This window comes from Enhydra lutris, unplaced genomic scaffold (genome assembly GCF_002288905.1).
Source record: "Enhydra lutris kenyoni isolate GAN:26980312 unplaced genomic scaffold, ASM228890v2 scaffoldscaffold22, whole genome shotgun sequence".
NCBI lineage: Eukaryota > Metazoa > Chordata > Mammalia > Carnivora > Mustelidae > Enhydra > Enhydra lutris.
In genome coordinates, this window is record NW_019154106.1 from 38,067,358 (window position 1) to 38,090,050 (window position 22,693).

General features: G+C 37.1%; 1 protein-coding gene across 1 annotated transcript in view; it reads right to left on the reverse strand.

Annotated features, from left to right (window-relative positions):
- The window catches only part of LOC111150017 (anoctamin 5), a 98,831-nt gene that overhangs the window by 40,575 nt on the left and 35,563 nt on the right, over nt 1–22,693 (reverse strand). The window contains exons 5-10 of the mRNA XM_022507331.1: nt 21,991–22,032; nt 19,160–19,273; nt 15,076–15,144; nt 13,756–14,040; nt 8,772–8,885; nt 7,003–7,118 (exon numbers count right to left, since the gene is read on the reverse strand). Of these exons, the coding sequence (XP_022363039.1) occupies nt 7,003–7,118; nt 8,772–8,885; nt 13,756–14,040; nt 15,076–15,144; nt 19,160–19,273; nt 21,991–22,032 (740 nt within the window). The remainder of the gene's footprint in view (nt 1–7,002; nt 7,119–8,771; nt 8,886–13,755; nt 14,041–15,075; nt 15,145–19,159; nt 19,274–21,990; nt 22,033–22,693) is intronic.

The window sequence follows — 22,693 nt, forward strand, 5'->3', positions numbered from 1 at the left end:
AACAACCAAACAAACAAATTTTAAAAATCTCATACGCAAAGTCAAAATGCAAATGACAAACTTGGAGAAAATATTAGCAATATGTGTTGTAAAGGGTTACAAAACCCCAATAAATAAAACACTTAAAAAAACTTAGAAGGCAAAAATTCTATAGAAAAATGGACAAAAGATACAAATATACAATTTATTAAAAAGCCTACAAAAATGTCTCTTAACATATGAAAGGATGTTCAATTTCAGCCATATTAAGGGAAATACAAATTAAAAGTAGACTAAAATACCATATCTCATCTGTCAGCTAGCGAGAATTGGAAAACTTGACAGTGTACTCTGCACTTTCATACATTGTTGGTGGGAATTCCAAATAGTACAATCCCACTGAGAGGGAATTTGGCAATTTTTAATACAACTACATATGCACTTACCCAGCAACCCAACAATCTCACTTCTATGGTTTTACCCTGAAGATACTCCCAACAATACAGAAATACACATATCCATTGTTAGTCACTGAAGCACTTTTGTTTGTAATTGTGAAGTACTGGAAACTACCTAAATGTCTAAGAACACATAATGGTGTACCATAAAGCAGAAAAACGAATGACGATGTCTCCATGAATTCATACACATTGATCTTTAGGACATACTGCTAAGTGAAAAGAGCAAAGTGCTGAGGGGTCTATATCGAATGCCACTTTTGTTTAGCAAGGAGAAATCTGAGAGAATACATATATCTGCTTCTTTTGATAAAGATAAATCAGGAAGTAATGAGGCTGGCAAACTATAAGGGATAAGGAATTAGAGAAGAGGGCAAGGTACAGTAAAAGGGATCTGGGAAGGAGTGCCTCTCCTTCCTTGGACTTTAGCTAATACTAAAAAGTACCTGAAATAAATCTTATTATGCCAGAAGCTAGAAGGGTAGAGTTTTGGGGAGGAAAAGGGAGAGATGTTTAAAAAGACACAGGAACTAGTTCCAAGGGCCCCCTCCCAGTGGAACTTTGGTAAAGGAATGTTGAGAGACAGCTAGTAAATGAGGAAGGAGTGCTGCAGTTGGATACTCATTTTGCAACCAAAACAGTGAATACTGGTGAGAATCCTTCTGTCTGCTAAGTCGAGGGAGAAATTGGAATGAGTAGCAGAACTTCCCACAGATTGTTTATTACTAGCAGGGTAAAAACAGTGGAGCAATCAAACAAATTCTTCAACTGGACAATCAAAATTAATATAAAATGAGGGGCTTATTGGAAGCAAGGGAAAATTATATAGAGAGTTGTGAAACAGCATCACACTATGACCAGATGCTCAAAATTATCATCAACAACCTGGTGCTCTCCGGAGCTAAAAGATAAAACACCCAGAAGATGGTGTTCTTAGCTGGTTCGCTCTCTCTAAAGTCACAGGAGGGGGCCTGTGGGGCTGGGACCCAGGTCTCTGAGGAGGAGGTACTGGCAGGCTGGCAGGCTATCTCAGAACAGACACGAGGTTGGATCTGCAAGTGTTGGCAGAACTATAAACAGCATTCCGCCCCGGCAATAGGAAGGCACTACCACAGCCAGGAAAGAAGCCTTGTTGGAGAAATGCTCATAGGAAGCAAAGAGGGAACACATTAAAAAAACAAAAAACAAAAACAAAAACAAAAAACAATAGAAACGCATCCTCTTCCCCCCCCCCCCGCCCCCTGCCCATCTTTCTGTCTCCTCAGTGCTTCTTGCTGGCAGAGCCCTGCAGTGAGCTAACCAGCAAAGCATACTGGTGACACTCAGAGCTCCAGCCTCAATCTCACAAAGCAGATTGTAGAAAGGTGGGCCGCAGCTGAGAAACAATAGCTTAATGACTGGTACATAAATGAGATCACATTCAGTGTTAATCTAGGAATCTGCTGTCCAATCTGCAGGCCTTGCCCCTCATCTCCTGTGTCATTTCCTTCCAGGCATCCTGGGGAGTGCCCAGATATGTCTCTCCTGTACTAGGAATATCTTTGGGGAACAGCTTTCAGCACTGTCTCCAGGTCACTGTGTAAGGATGGCAGCTCCTCCAAGCCAGTGGTGCTCATTTCTCCAAGAAGGAATTCCCCCTCCCCTCTCTGAGTTTCTCCACCAAACCCCATCTCACCCTCTATCCCAGAAAGTTAATCTTCTAAGAGGAGTGTTTTTTTTTTTTTAATTCAAATTGATTGGGGTATATTTCATATATAATAAAATATACCTAAGTGTATAATTTGATAAGTTCAAATGCACACACTCATGTAACTGAGTAAGAGACAGGTGAGGCTAGGTAGGGGACTACGTGACCAGGCTCACAGAAATCCTAGATGGGTTGGAGCGCCTGGGTGGCTCAGTCAGTTAAGTGTCTGCCTTTGGCTCAGGTCATGATGTTGGGGTCCAGGGATGGAGCCTCACCTCAGGCTCCCTATTCAGCAGGGAGTCTGCTTCTCCCTTTCCCTCTGCCTCCCCCTTCATGCTCTTTCTTGCTCTCAAACAAATAAAATCTAAAAAAAAAAAAAAGAAAAAAGAAAAAGAAAAAAGAAATTCCAGATGTGGAAAAATATTATGCACAAGATATTAACTAGAGAGAAGAAAAAATAACAAATCCCCTTTGTTCTAAATGTAGATGAGATATTTTCACAATATTTGCAAGTCTACCTTGTTTGTCTTAAATGTTATAGACAAGATATTTGCCAAGTTCCCTGGTCAGTTTTCTATAAAAGACCAACCATGAAAGCCCTCAGTGGCCACCCATTTGGGACCCCTCTCTAGAGAGTCTTCCTTTCTGTTCTCAACTTCCCTTAATAAACTTTCAGTTCACCTTATTTTCCATAAGATTTATACTTCAACTCCATGAGACAAGAACCCTGCAACATAACCACCAGCACGATCAACATATGGAGCATTACCATCATCTCAAAAAGTTCCCTTGAGACCCTTGCACTTAACCCCTTCCCCAATACCCAGATCTGGGCAACTCCTACTTTAATTTAGGTGCCTATAGTTTTTCCTCTTCCAGAATAATGTTTTATAAATGGAAACAAGACTATGCAACCTTTCGTGGCCTGCCTCTTTTTCTTAGCAAAATACATTGAAGATTCATCCTTTGATGTTGCATGTATCAGTAATGTATCCCAGAGGAAAAAAATCCATTGTGTGAATACATGATAATTTGTTTAACCATTTATCAATTGATGGACCTTTGGGTTGTTTCCAGTTTTTTCTTGTGAGTTAAGCTGCTATAAACACTCAAATAATTGTGTTTTTGTGGACATGTGCTTCAGTTTTCCTAGGAAAAGACTTAGTAGGGGAATTGTTGGGTCATACAAAAAGTACATATTTAACTTGATAAGAAACTGTCAAATTTTTTAGTAGAGTTGCTCCACCATTTGCATTCCAGCAGTACTTAGAGATTTCAAGTTGCTCCACATCCTTGTTAGCACTTACTACTGTCAATCTTTCAGATTTTAGCTATTAGAATGGGTGGTATACTAGTATCTCAGTGACAGACATTTTAATTTTTTTCCTCTAGTGGATACAGATGCTGTGTATTTCTTGATTACTAAGTGGCCATCCATAAATATCTTTCTTTGGTGAAGTATCTTTTATAATCTTTTGTCCATTTTTAATGATTTTGTCTTATTGAATTGTAAGAGTTCCTTAAATATTCTAGATGTCCTTTGTCAATATGTGTCTTTCAAGTATTTTCTCCAGTCTGTGGTTTGCCTTTTTATTTTTATAATGGTGTCTTTTATTATTTTTTATTTTTTTAATATTTTATTTATTTGTCAGAGAGAGAGAGAGCGAGCACAGGCAGACAGAGCGGCAGGCAGAGGCAGAGGGAGAAGCAGGCTCCCTGCCAAGCAAGGAGCCCGATATGGGACTCGATCCCAGGACACTAGGATCATGACCTGAGCCTAAGGCAGCCGCTTAACCAACTGAGCCACCCAGGCGTCCCTATAATGGTGTCTTTTAAAGAGCACTTTTTTTTATTTTTATGAAGTCAAATTTATGTATTTTTAAATTGTACTTTTTGTTTCTTTTCTGAAAAGTCCATACCAAATCCCAGGCCTTAAAAAATTTTCTCCTAAACATTCTTCTACAGAAGAGATATATATGTTTGTCTATCTGTGTATCTGTATCTATATATCAATATCTATCTTTGGATAATATATAGAGATATATAGAGATATGGATATAGATGTAGATATCTTTTGATGAGCCCTTTGGAAGTAAGTTGGTTGATTATGTCATGGTCCTTTACCCCTAAATAGTTCATTGTCTGTTCCTAGAAAAAGAATATTATCTTACATAAACACTAAAATGAAACCCTAGGGATAATAGCTATTTTCTGCAGTTGTTATCTCTATGATAACATAGTGTTTTCTTTTTTGCCTTTTCAGTTAACTAGTTAAAGACTTTTCACCTAAGTTATCAGTTCCTTAATTAAATTTTGTTAAAATTTTACATTTATTTAAAAATACCATTTCATTATTGAAATGGAAAAGCAGTATAGCTTGCTATAATATTATAAGATGAAAAATTTTTTAAAGTTATTAAATTTATGCTAGATACTGTCACCTGGTTAAATATCTGACTTTTCTTTTTTTTTTTTTTTTTGACTTTTCATTTTGTTGTAAAAGGAAATTTGCAAGGGCTAACAAAGTATTACAGATCTAGCCCCCACTGACCCAACAGGTAATGTGTTTGTAGGGTGATAAGTACGAACCTTTGGAGAATATTCATAGCAGAAACACCTGTTGATAGTTTAAAAATGTTAAGTGAATACATATTTTCTATATATTTTGAACACTAGAAACTATGTAAACCTTCATTCTGATGACCACGTTTCTTGTGAGGATGCGGAGAAAGGGGAACCTTCCTACACTGTTGGTGGGAATGCAAGCTGGTGCAGCCACTCTGGAAAACAGCGGGGAGGTTCCTCAAAAAGTTGAAAATAGAGCTACCTTATGACCCAGCAATTGCACTACTGGGTATTTACCCTAAAGATACAAATATAGTGATCCAAAGGGGCACATGCACCTGAATGTTCATAGCAGCAATGTCCACAATAGCCAAACTCTGGAAAGAACCTAGATGTCCATCAACAGATGAATGGATAAAGAAGAGGTGGTATATATATACAATGGAATACTATGCAGCCATCAAAAGAAATGAAATCTTGCCATTTGCAATGATGTGGATAGAACTAGAGGGTATTATGCTGAGCGAAATAAGTCAGTCGGAGAAAGACAACTATCATATCATCTCCCTGATATGAGGAAGTGGAGATGCAACATGGGGGGTTTGGGGGGATAGGAAAAGAATAAATGAAACAAGATGGGATTGAGGGGGAGACAAATGATAAGAGACTCTTAATGTCACAAAACAAACTGAGGGGGGCCGGGGGGACGGGGGTAGGGTGAGGGTGGTTGGGTTATGGACACTGGGGAGGGTATGTGCTATGGTGAGTGCTGTGAAGTGTGTAAACCTGGTGATTCACAGACCTGTACCCCTGGGGCTAATAATACATTATATAAAAATAAAAAAATTAAAAAAATTAAATGATGACCACGTTTCTTTAAAAATATGCTCTGAAAGCATTCTCCAACGGCCTGATGTCTGTAAATATCCTTGGCATCAGGTTTGTAACAGTAAAAAATCTGGGACAGCCTGTTTTCCGACAGAAGAACAGATAAGTGAATTATGAAACATTTATAATATGGCACTTTGTGTTCTGTTAAAAAGCACGAGATAGATCTAGATGTATCCACAGAAGGAGTACCAATAATATATTATTTAGAGCAAAAAGAAAATGGCCAAAAAAGTAAATAAAGATGCCGTTGTTTTTTCTAAGGAAAAAAATACGATTGCATGTGCATTTTATTATGCATGCACATAAAAATAGAATTGAGTAGATAACACCAAATCAAGGGCAGTTCCCTCTACAAAGTTCAACCGAGGTAGAATTTCACTTAAGACTTTGCGCATCTCTTTACGATTTGAAGGTTCATAAATGTGCTTCTTTTGTCATTTAGAAAATTAAATGGACATTATTCAAAACAAATAAAACATCCACCCAACGAAGAGTTCATATAATGGTTTAGAGGAAGTACCAGCTTACCTATGCTATCTGCCTTTCATTTATTCTTAAAAGTTTCCCCTTACTTATCTTAAAGGAAACTGGCGAGAAAGCCCTTCAGCTGATTTGGATGTGTGCGCCAACACCGGCCTCCTAAAAGGGACACCATGATGGTGCGCTAGCGTAGCACTGCCGGCATAAATCACCGAGCGGAACTCCAGGTGTGGAGCAACCAGAGCACTCACCGGGCTGTTCCTTTACTGAGATCATAGCACGAGTCTCCTGACACCCTGTATGCACGGGGCATTGTTAGGGCTCAAAGCAGGAATCTGCAACACAGGTCTTCTTGCTTAGCCAATGAAATGGTCTAAAGAACTGAGGTCAAGGAACAAGAGCCTTCAGGGATCTCTGAGATTTGCACGTGTGTGCGTACACACACACACACACACACCTCCATACAAAAGCTTTCTGGACTCAGAGAAAAACAAAACAAAACAAAACTAATTTGTACGAGGCACTAAGTGCTAGCCCCTATGCTTAAAAAAAAAAAAAAAATTCATGTCCCATTTCATTATTAAACAGCCCCCTAAGGAAAGCATCATTGTTACTCCCACTTTACAGACGAGCCTCACAGAGGTTAAGTAATTTGGCCAAGTTTATGTAGCCTCTAAGAGGAAGAACTTGGATCTGAACCCAGCCTACCTAACTACCAACACTCAACCTCTGAACTACCCAGCAACCATTGCAGGGTGGTTAGAAGTACTCTGGCAACGGCATTCTCGTCACGACTGACTGAGTGGCAGTGTAGATACAAACCTGGGAAGATGTAACACGCCGTGGATGAAGACAGTGGTAAAAGAAAGGGAATGTGATGCCACGTGAATAAAAACCACATCATCAAGTTTTAATCAGTTTGATAGTATGTAGGGAACTTACCTAACCAAATCTAAAGGTTGCTCCTTGTAAAAATAGGAAAACCGAGCCCAATTCTGGAAAAGTATGTACCTCTCGTTGATAGGATTGGGAGGTTCTGAAGGCTTCCAATATTGACCCTACAGATGTTCAAAAAGAAAGTACTTGAATGACATAGCAGAAGACAGGGGTGAAGTAAATAAACACAGCTTCTACAAGATTAGTGAATGAGGCAAATTTTTCTTTTGCTTTTGATTTGAGTTTTCATATTCCATTGATGTACAATTATCTCCTAAAATCTATAATAAACTATAACAATAGTGATAATCATTAAGATTTGGAAGGGGATCTCTCTCTGCCTGCCTCTCTGCCTACTTGTGATCTCTGTCAAATAAATAAAATCTTTAAAAAAAAAAGATTTGGAAGGGGAGGTGAACCATGAGAGACTATGGACTCTGAAAAACAATCAGGGTTTTGAAGGGGTGGGGGGTGGGAGTTTGGGGGAACCAGGTGGTGGGTACTAGAGAGGGCACGGATTGCATGGAGCACTGGGTGTGGTGCAAAAACAATGAATACTGTTATGCTGAAAAGAAATAAAAAAATAATAATAAAACATAAAAAAAAAAAAAAGATTCCTCCACCCAGTTAGTTAAAAATCCCAGTTAAAATTCGAGACTCTGGCTTGACTCCAGCTCTTCTTTCCTGTGGAATGCCCTTTCTTCTCTACTCAAATCCTACCAGAATATTCACAGCTCAGGGATTTATGCTAACAGTATGACTGTCTGGGACTTTAGAAATACACTAATACTTTTATTCTACAGATGGGAAAATTATACTCAAGCAAGGTTCAGTGAATGATCCAAAGTCACACTACTGTGACAGAAATTTCTTCCAGACTTGTCTGTTCCTCACTGGTAATCACTGACACAATTTCCCAGAAAATTTAAAACATGCATCGCAAACATTAGCACCTAAGAGCCACAGTACTGTGTCATGCATTTCCCCCATTGTTACATACTGAGTTGCCTTATTAATAATATCCCTTTGAGACATAGAGTACCGTCTACACATCATAGTTCAACACATTTTTTAACTGTATGCCCAGACAAGTGAACTGCTGAAGACAACATAAATAAATATCCAATTGAAAATTAAGCACATGAGAAAATCACGATATGATAAGGTATAAGATTTTTTATCACCTAGATTCCAACTTTTTTTCTTTTCTTCTTCTGTAGCTAATCCTACTGAATCTTGAGAAATGAAATAAATAAAAAGGCAGCCTATTTGGGTACCTTGAAAAATGATTCTTTAATGCACAGAAAATCCAGTACCTAACCTAGCACTCAGGATAGAAAAAAAGAAGAAAAAAAATTAAAACTAACAGTAAGTTACAACTACCTCTCACCACAGCTAAGTACCCTTGATTTTCTAGCGATCATAAATGACTCTACTGGGAGGCTGGATGTACAGATTAAAGTTGCTGTTGCCTGAGGATATTAGCTTGGCTTAATGACCTGGTAATAGTAAGAAGAGAATTAATACCCTAAAACAAACCCACAATCCTCAAAATCTTCTAAAAGGAAATGAGCCTTTTGGTGAAGAAAGACTGACAGAGAATCCATTGTATAGTGTTCTTTACCCCACTATATATCTCTCTACCAACATGAGGAAGAATTAAGTAACCTGTCATAAAAGAGGAAGCAAAGCGAAGAGTCTCTCTCCCAACAAGGTGACCTTTTAATGTCAGAGGGAAAATGGGCTCAGTATTTCAAAACCAATCTTATACTTACATCATGGAGTGGATAGGCAGATGAGTAAGTATTAGAAGTTAGCAGTCTTTCAATCCCAAACTTTTTCTTCCCATCTTCTACGCCAAAAGGACATCGTGAGAGAATGTAATAAACCTATGAGGTAAGCATTACACACACATTTCAGAACTTTATGCTATCCATATTTTTTCCCACCCCAATTTAGCAATGGCCAACTTTGTCTGAATGTAGATACAGGCTCCGATTACAGAAGGAACCTTCCCTCTATTGTTTGAGGGAAGATGGGGAGGGTGAGCTTGTGTGGAGTCTGTAGGTAGGTTAGCTCCTGGGTATGAACATTCTCCATTCCTTTGGGGAGAGGCAGGAATGGATCACGATTTATTTTGCTTCTCCTGTCCCAAGCTCCTCTGGAAGTCTTGCGCCAAAATTCTACAATCAGGCCTTCAAGTTTGGAGTGTAATATCACCACTAATGGTTTGTCTGGGGGAACGTGGGATAGAACGGATACTTAGCTAGGCTGATTACTTCAATTACTCTGAGGATTTCTGCAGGGCCCCTTCCTGACACCTGAATTTATTAACACAAGATTACCATATATCTACAACTACTTTGCAATCACCTGTCTCTTTGCATTCAGTTTTTTCCTCCATATAATTTGGGCTTTGGAGTCCTCTGCTTTCATATTCCTGCCATGTCAATTCTACCTGCATTTTGTTTTCCAGCAACTTTTCAGATTTTCTGCTTTTCTGCTGAATTTGGTCTTTTCAGCACTGTTCTCGATCTATTTCCCTTACCTCCCGTTTCTTACATCTCCCATGTTAAAGGTTTGTTGGCTGGTGTGCTAGAGTGCTGGTTGTTTTTGAATCACCATTAGCTAATACGGTAACACCTTTAAGTGCAGCTTACTATTTTATGCTGGCAAATATATCACAATTTATGAAAGCAGTTTTAATTTTTATAAATAAATAGATACTTATTATCTATTTATGTTATAGATATTAATTATTTTATATACTTTGGATTATTTCTTTAGGAAAGGGTCACCAAAATTAGAACTCTGTCCTAGGGTATTAACAAAGTAGAAAATTTTATTCCATCAGATACTGAGACTTATTATGAAGCCATGGTTAAAAAAAAAAATACAGCACGGTACTGTCAAATAGAAAATCTGGACTTAGAAAAAATATTATGTGAAAAGATTATAACAAGAGGAGGAGGGAAACTATTGTGATAGGGAGACCTGTGAACATCTGAAAAGTCAGGCAGAAAGGGACTTTTCATTTTATTCATTCATTCATTCACTTACTCCTTCACTCATTCACTTGGGAGAGGCCAGCCAGGTTCAGGGAGTGTCCTTCTTTGTGCTAAGAAAAGGCTATTATACAAGCCAGTGTTGGCCTGGGTTAAGGGTACAACACAGTTTAGGTTCCTGTGGGAGCAAAGTTTAATTAATGTTAGGTCAATTCAGCGAACACATACTTTGTTTTGATGGATTGGTGGGGATGAAGAGTTCAGCTGGCCGTTTATTAGACCAAGAGTGAGAATATGGAGGGCCTGTTTGACTCTTATTGCTACAAACTAATTACAAAAGGGAGAAAGTACAAGGCTAATTATAAATCTAAAAGAACTGAAATTTCTCTGGTGCCGAAATGTTGTTCTCAGAGCATTTCCTGTAGGGAACTTGTAAGTATAAATTCTTTCTCTATCCCTTTGAGATTTATGTAAATCTGCAGCAAAGCTAAATAAGCCTCCTTACAGTTTACAACCCAGGAAGTGTTTTCCCTTAAGTTTTCTAGGAGCCATCCCTTTTAAATGTAAACATGAAGCAAGATAGCATCCCTACAGCCCTGGCTCTACCGGTAAGGTAACTTGCGCACCTGACTCCAACCTGTAACTACTTGCTTGGCATAGAGATGTGAGAAGCTTAATTTTTTCTTGCTTTAAAAACAACTAACATAGATCGACACTTCCATCGCCAGGTGAATTTATGATAAACTATGTGGCAAGTAGTGCTGTCAAGTCAAATGGGAGATGGGGGCAGTGGTTATCCAGGAATACTCCTACGGTGGACGGTAGTCCTTTACAGGAAACAGTTTCCCAGAATGAGAAGAGTGGGGGATTTCTTTAACGGTCCCTGTTTTCTAGGACTAAGAACTCAAGTAAAGTTCAACATTGTCAGTATCTATACAAAAAGAGACAAAAAGATCAAAGCTGCAGAACTGGACCCAGAACTCGACCTATGAGTATACAGAAACTTGAGTATGACAAAGGTGGAACTGAAAAACGGTATGAAAAGTTGAATGTTTTCAATAATTATGACAAACTGAAGGATCACACGTACAGTGGTAAATGGCACCACGCACAAAAATGAACTCCAGGTGGACACTAGCTTTCCGTGTGGAAAGTAAAATAATACAACCTCTAAAAAATAACATAGGAAATTAACATCATGGTCTTGGTGGTAGTTAAAATATTAAGAGCATGATTCATAAAGAAAAGGCTGAGAAATTGGACTACATTAAAATTAAAAACATCTGATTAGCAAAAGAATCCATTAAAAGAAAGAAAAAGGAAGCATGGGTAGGAAAAGATCAGTAATGTATATGATAAGCATAGGAATACATAAACGATTTCTACCAATCAACCAGGAAAGACCTAACTGAGAAACAGACAAAAGACTTCACAAAAATGCCTATCTAAATAAGCCATACCACATCCAAACACACATTAGAGAAACGCAAATTAAAACCATAATGACACATACACAAATAAACTTCAGTACAAAGTAATGAAAATGAATGCACAAAAACTCACACAAGAGTTAAATCACCCAAACAAGCATTGAACCGAAGAAGCCTGAAGACTCAATATATACTGCATGATTCCATTTTTATAAAATGTAAGTCCGCTTCTGCTGAAGATGATGGGAATAGTGACTGGGAAGTTAGGAGGGCTTCTGGAGGGCTAACAAGTTTGTCTCCTTGATAGGGGTGGTAGTTACACAGCTGTGTAAGCTATTCAGTTACAACTTGGAGGCCTACCTCTATTCATACTATGTCACAATTAAAAAAGAGAGAAAAAGAAAGATCGGTAAATTCTAATGTTAAGAAAGATGTGGAACACAGAGCACTCTCATACATTGTCACTAGGACTCTAAACTAGTACATCGTTTTGTAAAGAGAGATAGTGCAATATAAAATTTTTTTATGTGTGTGCCCTTAGATCCAGAAATTTTGTATCTGGTATCAATTTTGCAGAAAAATTTACATAAATGCTGAAATATGTAAATACCAGGTTGAAAACTACAGAATTGTTTGTAAATCAGGAAAGTTGGGAATAAAGTTAATAGCTTTCAGAATGAGGAATATATACACATGCTAGATATTACAAAATATACATCATGAGGCTCAGATGTCATGATGGTTGTGAAGACACTTTGAGAAGTATGAAATTCAATACCAGTGTAAGATGCTCTTGGAATACTTTCCATGTGTACATACATAAACTCGAGAGTCCTGGATGAGGATAGGAAGGAAAGTTAATCTCCCCAATAGCTTCTTCAACAGAGCAAAAATAGTTCTGCTCCACTGTGAAGGAGGAAAAATTTGTTTTAATGCTGAATTCATCTAAGGCATCCATACTCTTTACACAGAACAAGAGAAATGGATACTGATATGTCTATACCTCATGAGGGTCCTAATACTCCTCCTGGTTCACTGGCCTTTCCTTAGCTACTTTTTAACATTGTAAGTCTATCCAAAGTACTCTACAGTTTGCAAAGTGCTTCACACGGAGTCTTTCATTTGGCTTTGACAATAATGCTAGTATTGACCATCATTATCTCTGTCTTAAGAGAGGTTATCTCATTGAGAAAGCAGCAGAGTTATGACTTGAAACCCGGTCTTCTGATTCCATGTCATATGCTCTTCATTCCCTTAAAAGTTGCCTCTCAGGTTTGTAGTTGTGGTTGTGGTGGTAGTATTTTATTTCTGTTAAGAAAAAGGAGAACACTTTTGGGTTTGTAGATTCCTATTTTTATATGTAAATCCTACACATTGTATTTTGTTTAGTATTCCTGTCTGTGATTAAAAAAAAAGAAAGAAACTAGAAAAATGATTATTTCAAAATCCTTCTTAAATACTGAAGAGTACTGAACCTAAAGGGAATATGGTCTCAAATCCAGAAAGAGAGTAAGTGACCTCCAGGAGGAGGATCCTGTGATTGCTAGAACCTTGGTGATCACATTCATAGGCAACAAGGAGACGGGACACCAAAGAACCAGAACTTTTTTCCCCTCTAAAGTCAGGTCAATAATAATAATACCTAACACTTACTAAGCACCTAGTATATTCAGATACTGGTCTTTCATACTTTAAGTTATGTAATTCTCAGAGTACCCTATGAGGTAGACTTTATTCCTATCTTAACATGAGGAAACAGTGGTAGTGGAAGCATGAGTCTTTTGGGGAGAGGCTTTTCACAGGAAACGTAAAGATGCTAGGAATACAAATAGAAAGGAAATATTATTATTCTAGACTGAAAACGGTTTTAAATGAGAGGAGAAAGTTTTGAGGTTTCTCAAATGCTATCTCTATATAAAGAAATTTTAAAATTCCATTTTCATTTGGAATGGCCAATATTCATCCTGCTGTGCACTGTGCTTATAAAACCCAACTCTAAGTTTATAAAACCATTTTACAAAGAACGAATTAAACCTAAGCCCTGGCTCTCAGTTAAGAGTTTTCCCCAGTATTACATGAAGCCTCTATCTTAACTATGTCTGCACTGTCAAACTTTGGTGTTTAAACAAGCTTGATAAGTCAGTAGGGGAACAGATTTACATGGTCCTGATGGACTTTTGAACCTGCTCATGTACTTATCAAATTGTATGCAGACACACGGTGCAGACAGAGCATCACACATGTATACACGCACAAGTACACAAGCACACGCAGGCACACATGCCTCACTTCAAGGGATGTGACCAAAGGTCTTCTCTACCTACAATTCTGTTTCTCATTGAGGATGGAAAGAAGCTTGACTTGTCTTCAATGAGGAAGAGTTCCTGCCGATGTCTGGTGAATTGAGCAGTGAAATATTCAGGACGAGGGTGCCTCACGTTCTTTGGGAGCTTCAGAGGCCCGAGCATATAACTAAAGGGGATATTCTCAGCTGGAGGAATATCACTCTCTTTAATAGGCATTTTGATTCCCAACACTTCAGCGTAAGTAACCAGTACCTCCCAAGGGGCATGGATCTTGACAAAATAAGTCCTTCCATCTTCGGAGTTCTGTCGAAAAAGGAGGCAAAATAACAGGCAGCATCATGATTTATTTGATACCAATCTGATTAAAGAAACAAAGTTTTATAAAATCTCAAACAAATTAATGATGTCACGGCATTTTCAATTTATTGAAAAATTTCAGCAAAACTTCTCGAGGAACAAATGCTCAAAACACATATCTGTATATTATATTGACATATACGTGTGTGTGTGTGTGTGTGTGTGTGTGTGTGTGTGTGTGTGACAGAGAAAGAATATTCTAAAAAATGTATTTAAGAGTCAATGTACACTAGCCCCAAATCCACAGACACATATGGGATTCTGGGCAAACTCTAAAGTTATTAGTGACTAACCATGAGCTCAGAACTGTGCTTAGGGTATATGAGGGATACATACAAAGTATAAGACACACTTACTCTTCTTCCCCAGCTATACCTACAGGAAGCACTTTTAAGTAATAAGGGTTCAGGACACAGAAGAATGACCTAGTTACACATTGCATGGTAGAACACATATTTATTAGTTCGGTAAAAAAAGATAAGCACTAGAGAACACCGGAGTTTCATGGACAGTTGGGGATCCAAAATAGGTCTTTAAAAACCATTTTGAAGGTAATTCTAGAAAACCAGTGCATGGCAAGAGAATTTTAAAAATAATGAAAGAATTTGCCATATTCATGAGGAGAGAAAGTCAACTTGGCTTACATAGTGGGTTGTGTTATAAGACAGCCAGGTTAACTAGAGTGGGAGATAACAGGCAGCCTTAAAAGTGAGGCATATGGAAAATACTTGTGTCTTCATTTTCTTTGCACCCTGAGTAGAATTATGTCTGTCTATTTTTACAATGTTCCACTCATCATCTTACATTCAGAGCGCTGACCTACTTATTTACCAGGAAGACCACAGGCCCTACCTCTACGTATCTGTAGCCAGAGAAACTACTATATCACTCCCAAACATGAAGTCCATCTGGTCAAAGGCTGTAGAAGAAAATGATGCTTTAAACACCAAGACTCTGGTAAAACTTAACAACTACACTTACCCTTTTGTCTTCAATTTCCAACTCAAGACCTGTTTTTCTAAGATTTTGTTCAAATTCTTTTCTCCTTTCCTATGGAAAAACAAATCGATAGAATTATTTAGGACACTCTTCTTTGCCCAGTGACAAAACAGGCTTATTATTCCAGATGGTCCTCTGCCCCTCCCATGGTTATTCGTAAAAGTGTTTTATGTATTACCTGCATCTTAGCACCATGGCCTGCTATTCACCTGTGCTAAAATTCACAATATAACTATAAAAAATCTAACATATCTAGGAATAATTTCCAGGAAATGTGCAGGACCTCCATCTGAAAATATGTGTAAAACTTTACTAAGTGAGATTTTTTTAAAACTTGGTAAACAGGGAGATATAAACAGCTCCTAGTTAGGAAGACTCCGTATGACAAACACAGCAATACTCTTAAAAAGAAATGATATATTTAACTCAATTTTAAGCCAAAATATCATTATGACTTTTTAATCTTTAAGGACAGAATAGCTTCACTTAGAAAAAAAAAATTAAATTAAATTAAATTAAATTAAAGCGATCATTACTTGTGGGCTTCAAACAATGCACTGATTGCTGAAAAATCCTTTGGCCTTCATTATAATTAAGTGTGAAGAATTCTATAGTTACTGAAAATTTAAAAGCTTTTATAATGATAATATAGAATGTTTACCTTCAAATGGATAGGTCTACCTTGCTATATCTTCAAACTTTACAAGGAGTAAAAGATAATTTAATGTCCTCTTTTTCTCCATTTGCAAAGTTTGCTACAGATGAGAAAAGGTCTGATACTGGTACAAAGTTTCCTCTCCACTACCCCTTCCTAATTGCCCTTCTTTTATGTTATCAGATTGAGGCAAATAGCAAACTTCAAGAAGATCAAAGAAAAAGAGGGGGAGGGGGAAGGGAACAAGGAAAAGTCGAGGAGATATTCAAAATACTCTTATCAGAACTGAGAAAGCAAACAACTCTTTTCATTCTAGTAACAAATGCTTTTCCAATTTACATGGCTGCCAATTCTCTGAGTTCAACAAAAGTGAAGATCTAATAGGACTGTTGCCGATGGACAATTAAACACTACTTTTATGATACACCACTATAATCTGGAGAGAGAATTCAGAAGTCCAAAAGAGATTAAAACTGCTTAAATAATAATCTTTCTATTTCAATCCACTTATTTACCTGAACAAGTTGAATTTATACTACCATGTAAAAACAAGGGAGAAATATAGTTGAAATTGAACCATCTTATTTGGGAGATAATTGTTGTTCATCTATAAATAAAATATATTTAAAGCCCCTCTGTCCATCTCATTAACTGATGAACTTATGATGAGTTTATTTTTCTATGTTTGATGATTGTCAAATTTTATAACACATTCATGATGCTTTATAAATGATATACTTGCACAATTGTTTAAAAAACTCAAAACCAAAGGAAACGTTTAAGGTTTAGACTGTTCTGGTTAAGGGATATAAAAACATTTCAATGTGTATACATATATTTGTTGCAGCAAACTTACAGATGAACAAACAAAAGACTCCCAAAGGTAAAACATTTATCTCAGGAAAAATTTAAGTGGGGAAAATGGGATGGAAATTTGAGGCAAAGGAGAAAAATAAATGATGTAAAATTTCAAATGTGGAAGAAGGATTTCTTCATGTAACACATATTTTTTTTAAATGAATGATGGTGGGTATCAAATTTCCATGATATTTAAGTTTTATGGGCATATGCTAAAAAGTGGTTAACTGGACCATTAGCAACACAGTGTAAATTACATACATACATACATACATACATATGTATGTAAAATACATAGTTTGAGACTTCTGAAATGTAGGATCAGTAACTGTAGATGAGGAAGACCTATAAATAGATCAGGATTTTAGGAGAGGTGGAGGATGTCCAGGAGCGCATTTTGGATCTGCCAAGTCTGAGAGGTCTATGAGACTTCCAAGTGGAGACAAAAAATAGTCATTTGGGAGAGAAGAATGGACCGGAAGGTGAACTTCAGAATTCACACAGATGTGGTTTTACAACTGCCCGAGACTGAATGTGTTGTCAAAGAAACGCATGCAGCATGGGAAAAGAAGAGGATTATGGATTGGACCTGGAGGCACCACAATAACAAAGGATCAGGGAGAGGAAAAGATTGAGAAGGAGCAACTAACAAAATAAGGGAAAAACTAAGAGGATATGGAGTTCTGGAAGTCAAGTGGAGAACATACATGTGAGAAGGGAATGGGAAACTGTGGCACCTGCTGCTAATAAGTCAAGTAAGATGTGGGTTGAGACTCTATCACTGAATTTATTTATATGAAAATGAGCAGAATGGTTGAGGTGATGGCCTGATGGGAATGGGTTTAAATGGGACAGAAAAGAGATTTGAGAAAAGAATAGTAGCTGGCAGGGAAACTGAGATCGAGTGAAGGTTTTTGTTCTTGCAGAGTGGGAAAGGGAACTGAATAAGGAGGTGAAGCATGAGTGCAGAGGCATGGTTGACTCCACTCAGCTGAGGTCCATGCGCACAGACATGAGCTAAAATCTGTAAGCGAACTGTGTGTCCTTTCTGCCTGGTTCTGGTGCCCAGTCGGTAGAAAGGTGAGTTTAACTGCAGTTGCTGTTTTGCCAAGGAAGCACAATGAGAGGGGGCAGGGGTCTGAAGGCAAACATAATAGAATGATTACATTCGTTGACCCTGAGATTTAAGCTGGATCAGCATAGGAAAGCAGTGGGTAAGGACCAGCAATGAAAAGGGGCTTACGGTAATTGTACCTTATCTGGTCCTGCTTGAAGGAAGGGTATTGGTCAGAAATATTTGAGGGGTTGGTCAGATAGTTAGATGCCCGGAACAAGATGATAAAGTCTTGAAGATATTAGTAATGACAAGTTCTAGGGAAGTGAATGGCAGAGCCAGAGACTAAGATAAATGGAAAGGGAGCTCAAGGAAGAAAGTGGATAGGATCCTAAAACAGTCATCTATATAATCAATGTCTTAAGAGAAATATTGGTGGACAGAATGAGAATGAACCAGGAGCTCAAACTGTTGAGAAATAAAATAGAAGACCCAGGGAAAGATTATTAATGACAGCAGCAAAGCAGAGCAATGATTAATCTGATGGGAGTTAAAGTTCAGGGAATTTTAGGGATAAGGTAGGAAGAACAGACTGTAATCAACAATTAGATGGGAGGAGGGCAGGCATTTACCCATCTCCAGAAAAGGTCCCATGAGTGAAAACCAACCACTAGCTGAGCGGACTCTTGGAGAAGGCAATGAACCTTAGTGAAGAGTCCATTTTCAGGGGGACATTTAGAGAAAAGGAAAATGATAACAGTGGGTGGATTTCGGAGGCCAGATAGAAGGGCTTCCAGGGAAAAATGGTGGAAGAAAGGGACAGGGTCTTACGGGATAATATCTATTGTTTTTTATTTTTATTTTATATGATATTTATTTCCCATGTAAGTAGTTAGCAAATGTGTGTACATGTTACACACATAGACTCATTTATCAATTCACTATTTCAAATATCTAATATTTATCGAGCATTGATACTGCCACCGGTGCTTAAGGCATCTGGGTATACAGCAGTGACCAGGACATAGTCCTCAGTCTCATGAACTTAATTTATGGTGCTGGACACAGTAAGCGAGTTAAACAACGAATACACTTAAGCTCAGAAACTGATGTCTTATAATAAAGAAAACAGGATAAGGAATAGAGCGTAATGTGAAGGCTATTTCAGACAGCATGGATTAGCCATACATGTTCAACATGAAAACTGCCTGCAAAAAATGAATATCATATTCAGACATACACCTCAAATTTTGAAGGTTACATTTAATACTGCGGAGTTATATTAAAAAGTACCAGTCACTTGGAAGAAGATAAAGAAGATAGGGTTCAGAAAAGTCCAAAAAAACCAAATCGACTTAACACATTCAATCCATTCTTAGGTTTCTGACCAAGTCTCAGCTTTCAGTGACTTTTATAATTTGATTCCATGGGAACAACCCTGTTGAACTACAGAAACGCCTTCTTTTAATGATTCCCATTTCTCTCACCTAAGTACTTACCGCCTTTAGTTCCGCTTCCTTCTTAATGTCATCAACATAAGAGAGCACAAAATCAATTTGCCTAATCCCATCTCGGAAGAAGATAGAATCTTTGCTTTGTTCATCTTTTTTAAACTGCAGGAGACATGAATGACACAACTTTTACAGTTTTATTTTCAAATGGCAAAAACATGAAAAGAATTAGCTAAAATTTGGTTTAATTTTTTTTTTTCAGTCTTGAAATGTCAGGTGAAGACAAATCACCAGAATTTTTATCAACAGATTATGTTTATTTTAGAAAGTGAAATTCCATAAAGAATATATATATATATAGATATAGATATAGATATAGATATCTGTATCTATATATATATGAAAGATTCAAGATGAGGTTAAGCATTTCCCTACTGCAATTATACCACAATATAAAATAAACATATGTATACATTGATCCCAAAATTCATATTCAGAGGGAGCCTTGTTATCTTCATTAAAACACATGCCAATTAGTCCAACAGATAATTCATGTTCACACACTACTTTGGAGGTGTAATTAATTATAGATCAATTAATGCATCTCACTCTAAGAAAACTGATTGATGACTCATGCTTATACTATTTTCATAAAACTGCCACTCTCCTTAATTCACCTTCCAAAGGGTTAAAATAAAATCAAGGTGCAGTTAAAAATTAGAAAGCAGGTAGCTTGCCAGCTGAGTTTACTGTAAGTAAACTACACTCATGCAGATCTCCTTTCAACACCAATCCCCAAGTGAGCCAGAATCCATCCTTTGCTTAAAATCTATGTTATCAACTCTCTCACTGTAATAGTCAGACGGACAAATTCAATGTTCCCATGTTGTATATTTCATTAATTTCTTCACTTTCAGAACCATAAAATCACGAGAGAGCTTCAGAAGAAAAGATTTCATGTTTGGCTAGTTTGGCTTTCCTCAGTTTATTTGTAATATGCAATATGTAATATTTGGAATATCCCACATACAATACTTAGAATGATGCAAATAGATGATGCAGTAGGTGTCAGTGATCTCTCTAACCCTAAGATGCATAATTTAACATGGGAAATTTTCCAAGTGCTTCAGCCAACTTGTGAATGGAGAACTGTATGTTTTTACATTTCATAACTGGTATTTATGTGAGTTTATGAGTCTCTGTTATGGCACTCTATGCTGTTTTTCACTCAAGGCAGGCCAAGGAGACCTCCCCTAAAAAGGAATGGGTACAGACCAGTCATGTATAAGACAAAAATTTCATGTTTGACCTGGTCTTTGAACAAAGTCACTGTATTTTATCTGAGTGAAGGCAGGGCTGGTGTGTCTTGGGAAAAACTAGCTCCCAATGCGCAGGAGGAAATGAGTGCGAAAATAAACAAAGAAACAACACACAGCCAGGGACTCGCCAGTGTCAATATCAGAATACAGTAATTCAAATGTTATGTCTGAGTTCTCTGTGCCCTAACAAAAGACGCATAATCATCTCCCTTTTCCTAAAAGAAAGTAAAAGAATCTGAGAAAACTCACTCTTATGTTACCTCTTGGTTTATATAAATCACTACAGGAAGGAAAAGCAATAAAACAAAAAAATCATTTGAGCTCTTGTAGATCATCATAATATTGGCATATTCTATGAAATCCACCAAAGCTCATGGAAGCCAAACTGGGGCAGGAAAAAAAAAAAAAAAAAGACTAATTGGACTACACATAATCAAAGCAAAAAATTAGGGGGAAAATAATTATTTTGCTCTTAGTTTGTAAAGGTTGAAATTTGCATGGTAGAGATTATTTTTGAAACAATATATATTTACAAGTGCTTTTATTGTTTGGCAAGCTAAATCTAGGTCCACCTAGAAGTTCTGATGACAGAAGACGTGTACATAGACATCAACAGAAATCACACTCAGAGTATTTAACCGTTAGGGAATAAACGAAGTAACTAGAAGAATAGTGAATCTAATTTTTCTGAGTGTTCAGTCAAAATGGGTATATACACTTCCCTTCTGAAAGCCAAATGCTACCTAGGAAAACCCAAACTTCCTTCATTATGTCATGCCCCAATATTAACTGTAAAATGTTTAAAAATATGGAGAATTCACTGGTAACCTTGTCAATCACCATGAGGCACATGACTTAGTACCATTAACAAAATACTGGTTGAAGGAAACTAGGGGAGAAAAGCCTGATAACCTTGTTACATATAACTGAAGGCTATTAAAAAAAATCATTCTTCTCTTTTGCTCAAGACATGACAATAAGATAATATTTTGCAATGTGTCTACTTATCTGTGTTTATATTTGATTTGTTCTTAGAAATGCCAATTTATAATGAGGCAAACATCCGAGTGCCTTTTCTTTGAATGAGGTAGTTGTTCTAAGTTTCATAGTCCAGGATCCCTATTGGGAGCTCATAAACTTCTAAAACTGTAGGCAAATTGTGTGTATGTGTGTATATGTATGTAATATATGTGTGTGTATGTGTGTATACATATGAACATGCCAAATATAAATATATATTATATATAACATATAATATATATTAGTATACATAATAACTAGAAATATGTATACACACCAAATATATATATTATATATAATATATACATAAATTATATGTATATGAACAGACACACATATACATTTTTTAGAAAAAGGGTCCACAGCTTTAATCAGATCCAGAAACAATTAAGAATCACCATTCTAAGATCTCAGTTGCCTGGGGACTGGGAATCAGTGACAAAGTCCCCCCAAATCACAGGTATACATTGAATAAAAGGGACTGGGGCTATCACTGCAGCCATCCAAAGCATAAGCAGCATCATTCAGGGCTTGTTTTACCATAAGACGTCGCCTCAGGAACAAATTGAATCGCTTTGCAGACTGTGAAACAATCAACAGAAAGTTAGCAAATTCTGCCTGACATTAAAGATCTCCAAAATGCAGGCATGCGAATACACAAACCTTCAGTATGATCACTCAAGTGAGTGTGTGTGTGTGTGTGTGTGTGTGGCAACTAAATCTGGAGGGTGGGATTAAGGAGGGCACATGATATGATGAGCACTTGGTGTTACATGCATCTGATAAATTATTGAACGCTACATCTGAAACTAATGATGTACTATATGCTGGCTTATTGAATTTAAATTTAAAAATTAAAAATAAAGTTCGAGGGTGGGAGAAGCTAGTCAGAGGGAAAGAAGAACAAATATAGGAAGAAAACAATAAAGAATAAAGGAAAGGGGGGGAAAAGAGACTTCAAGGTAAATTTCCCTAAGTTATTTATACAGTAACTTTAAATAATATGTATTTGTGGAACTGAATCAAGGAAGAAAGGAGAGAGAGGAAAAATAATGAAGGAAAACATGAGAAGGATGGAAAATATTAAGTATGCCCACATAAAGCAGGCAAAAAAAGTAAAATCAGTACAATTCTACTATATGGTATGGAAAGTTCACCTCATAGCATAAAATATTTCATAGCCTCCCAAAATACTGGGGTAAAGAAAGGGAAAGACATTTGGTTACTTAAATGCTGAGCTGTC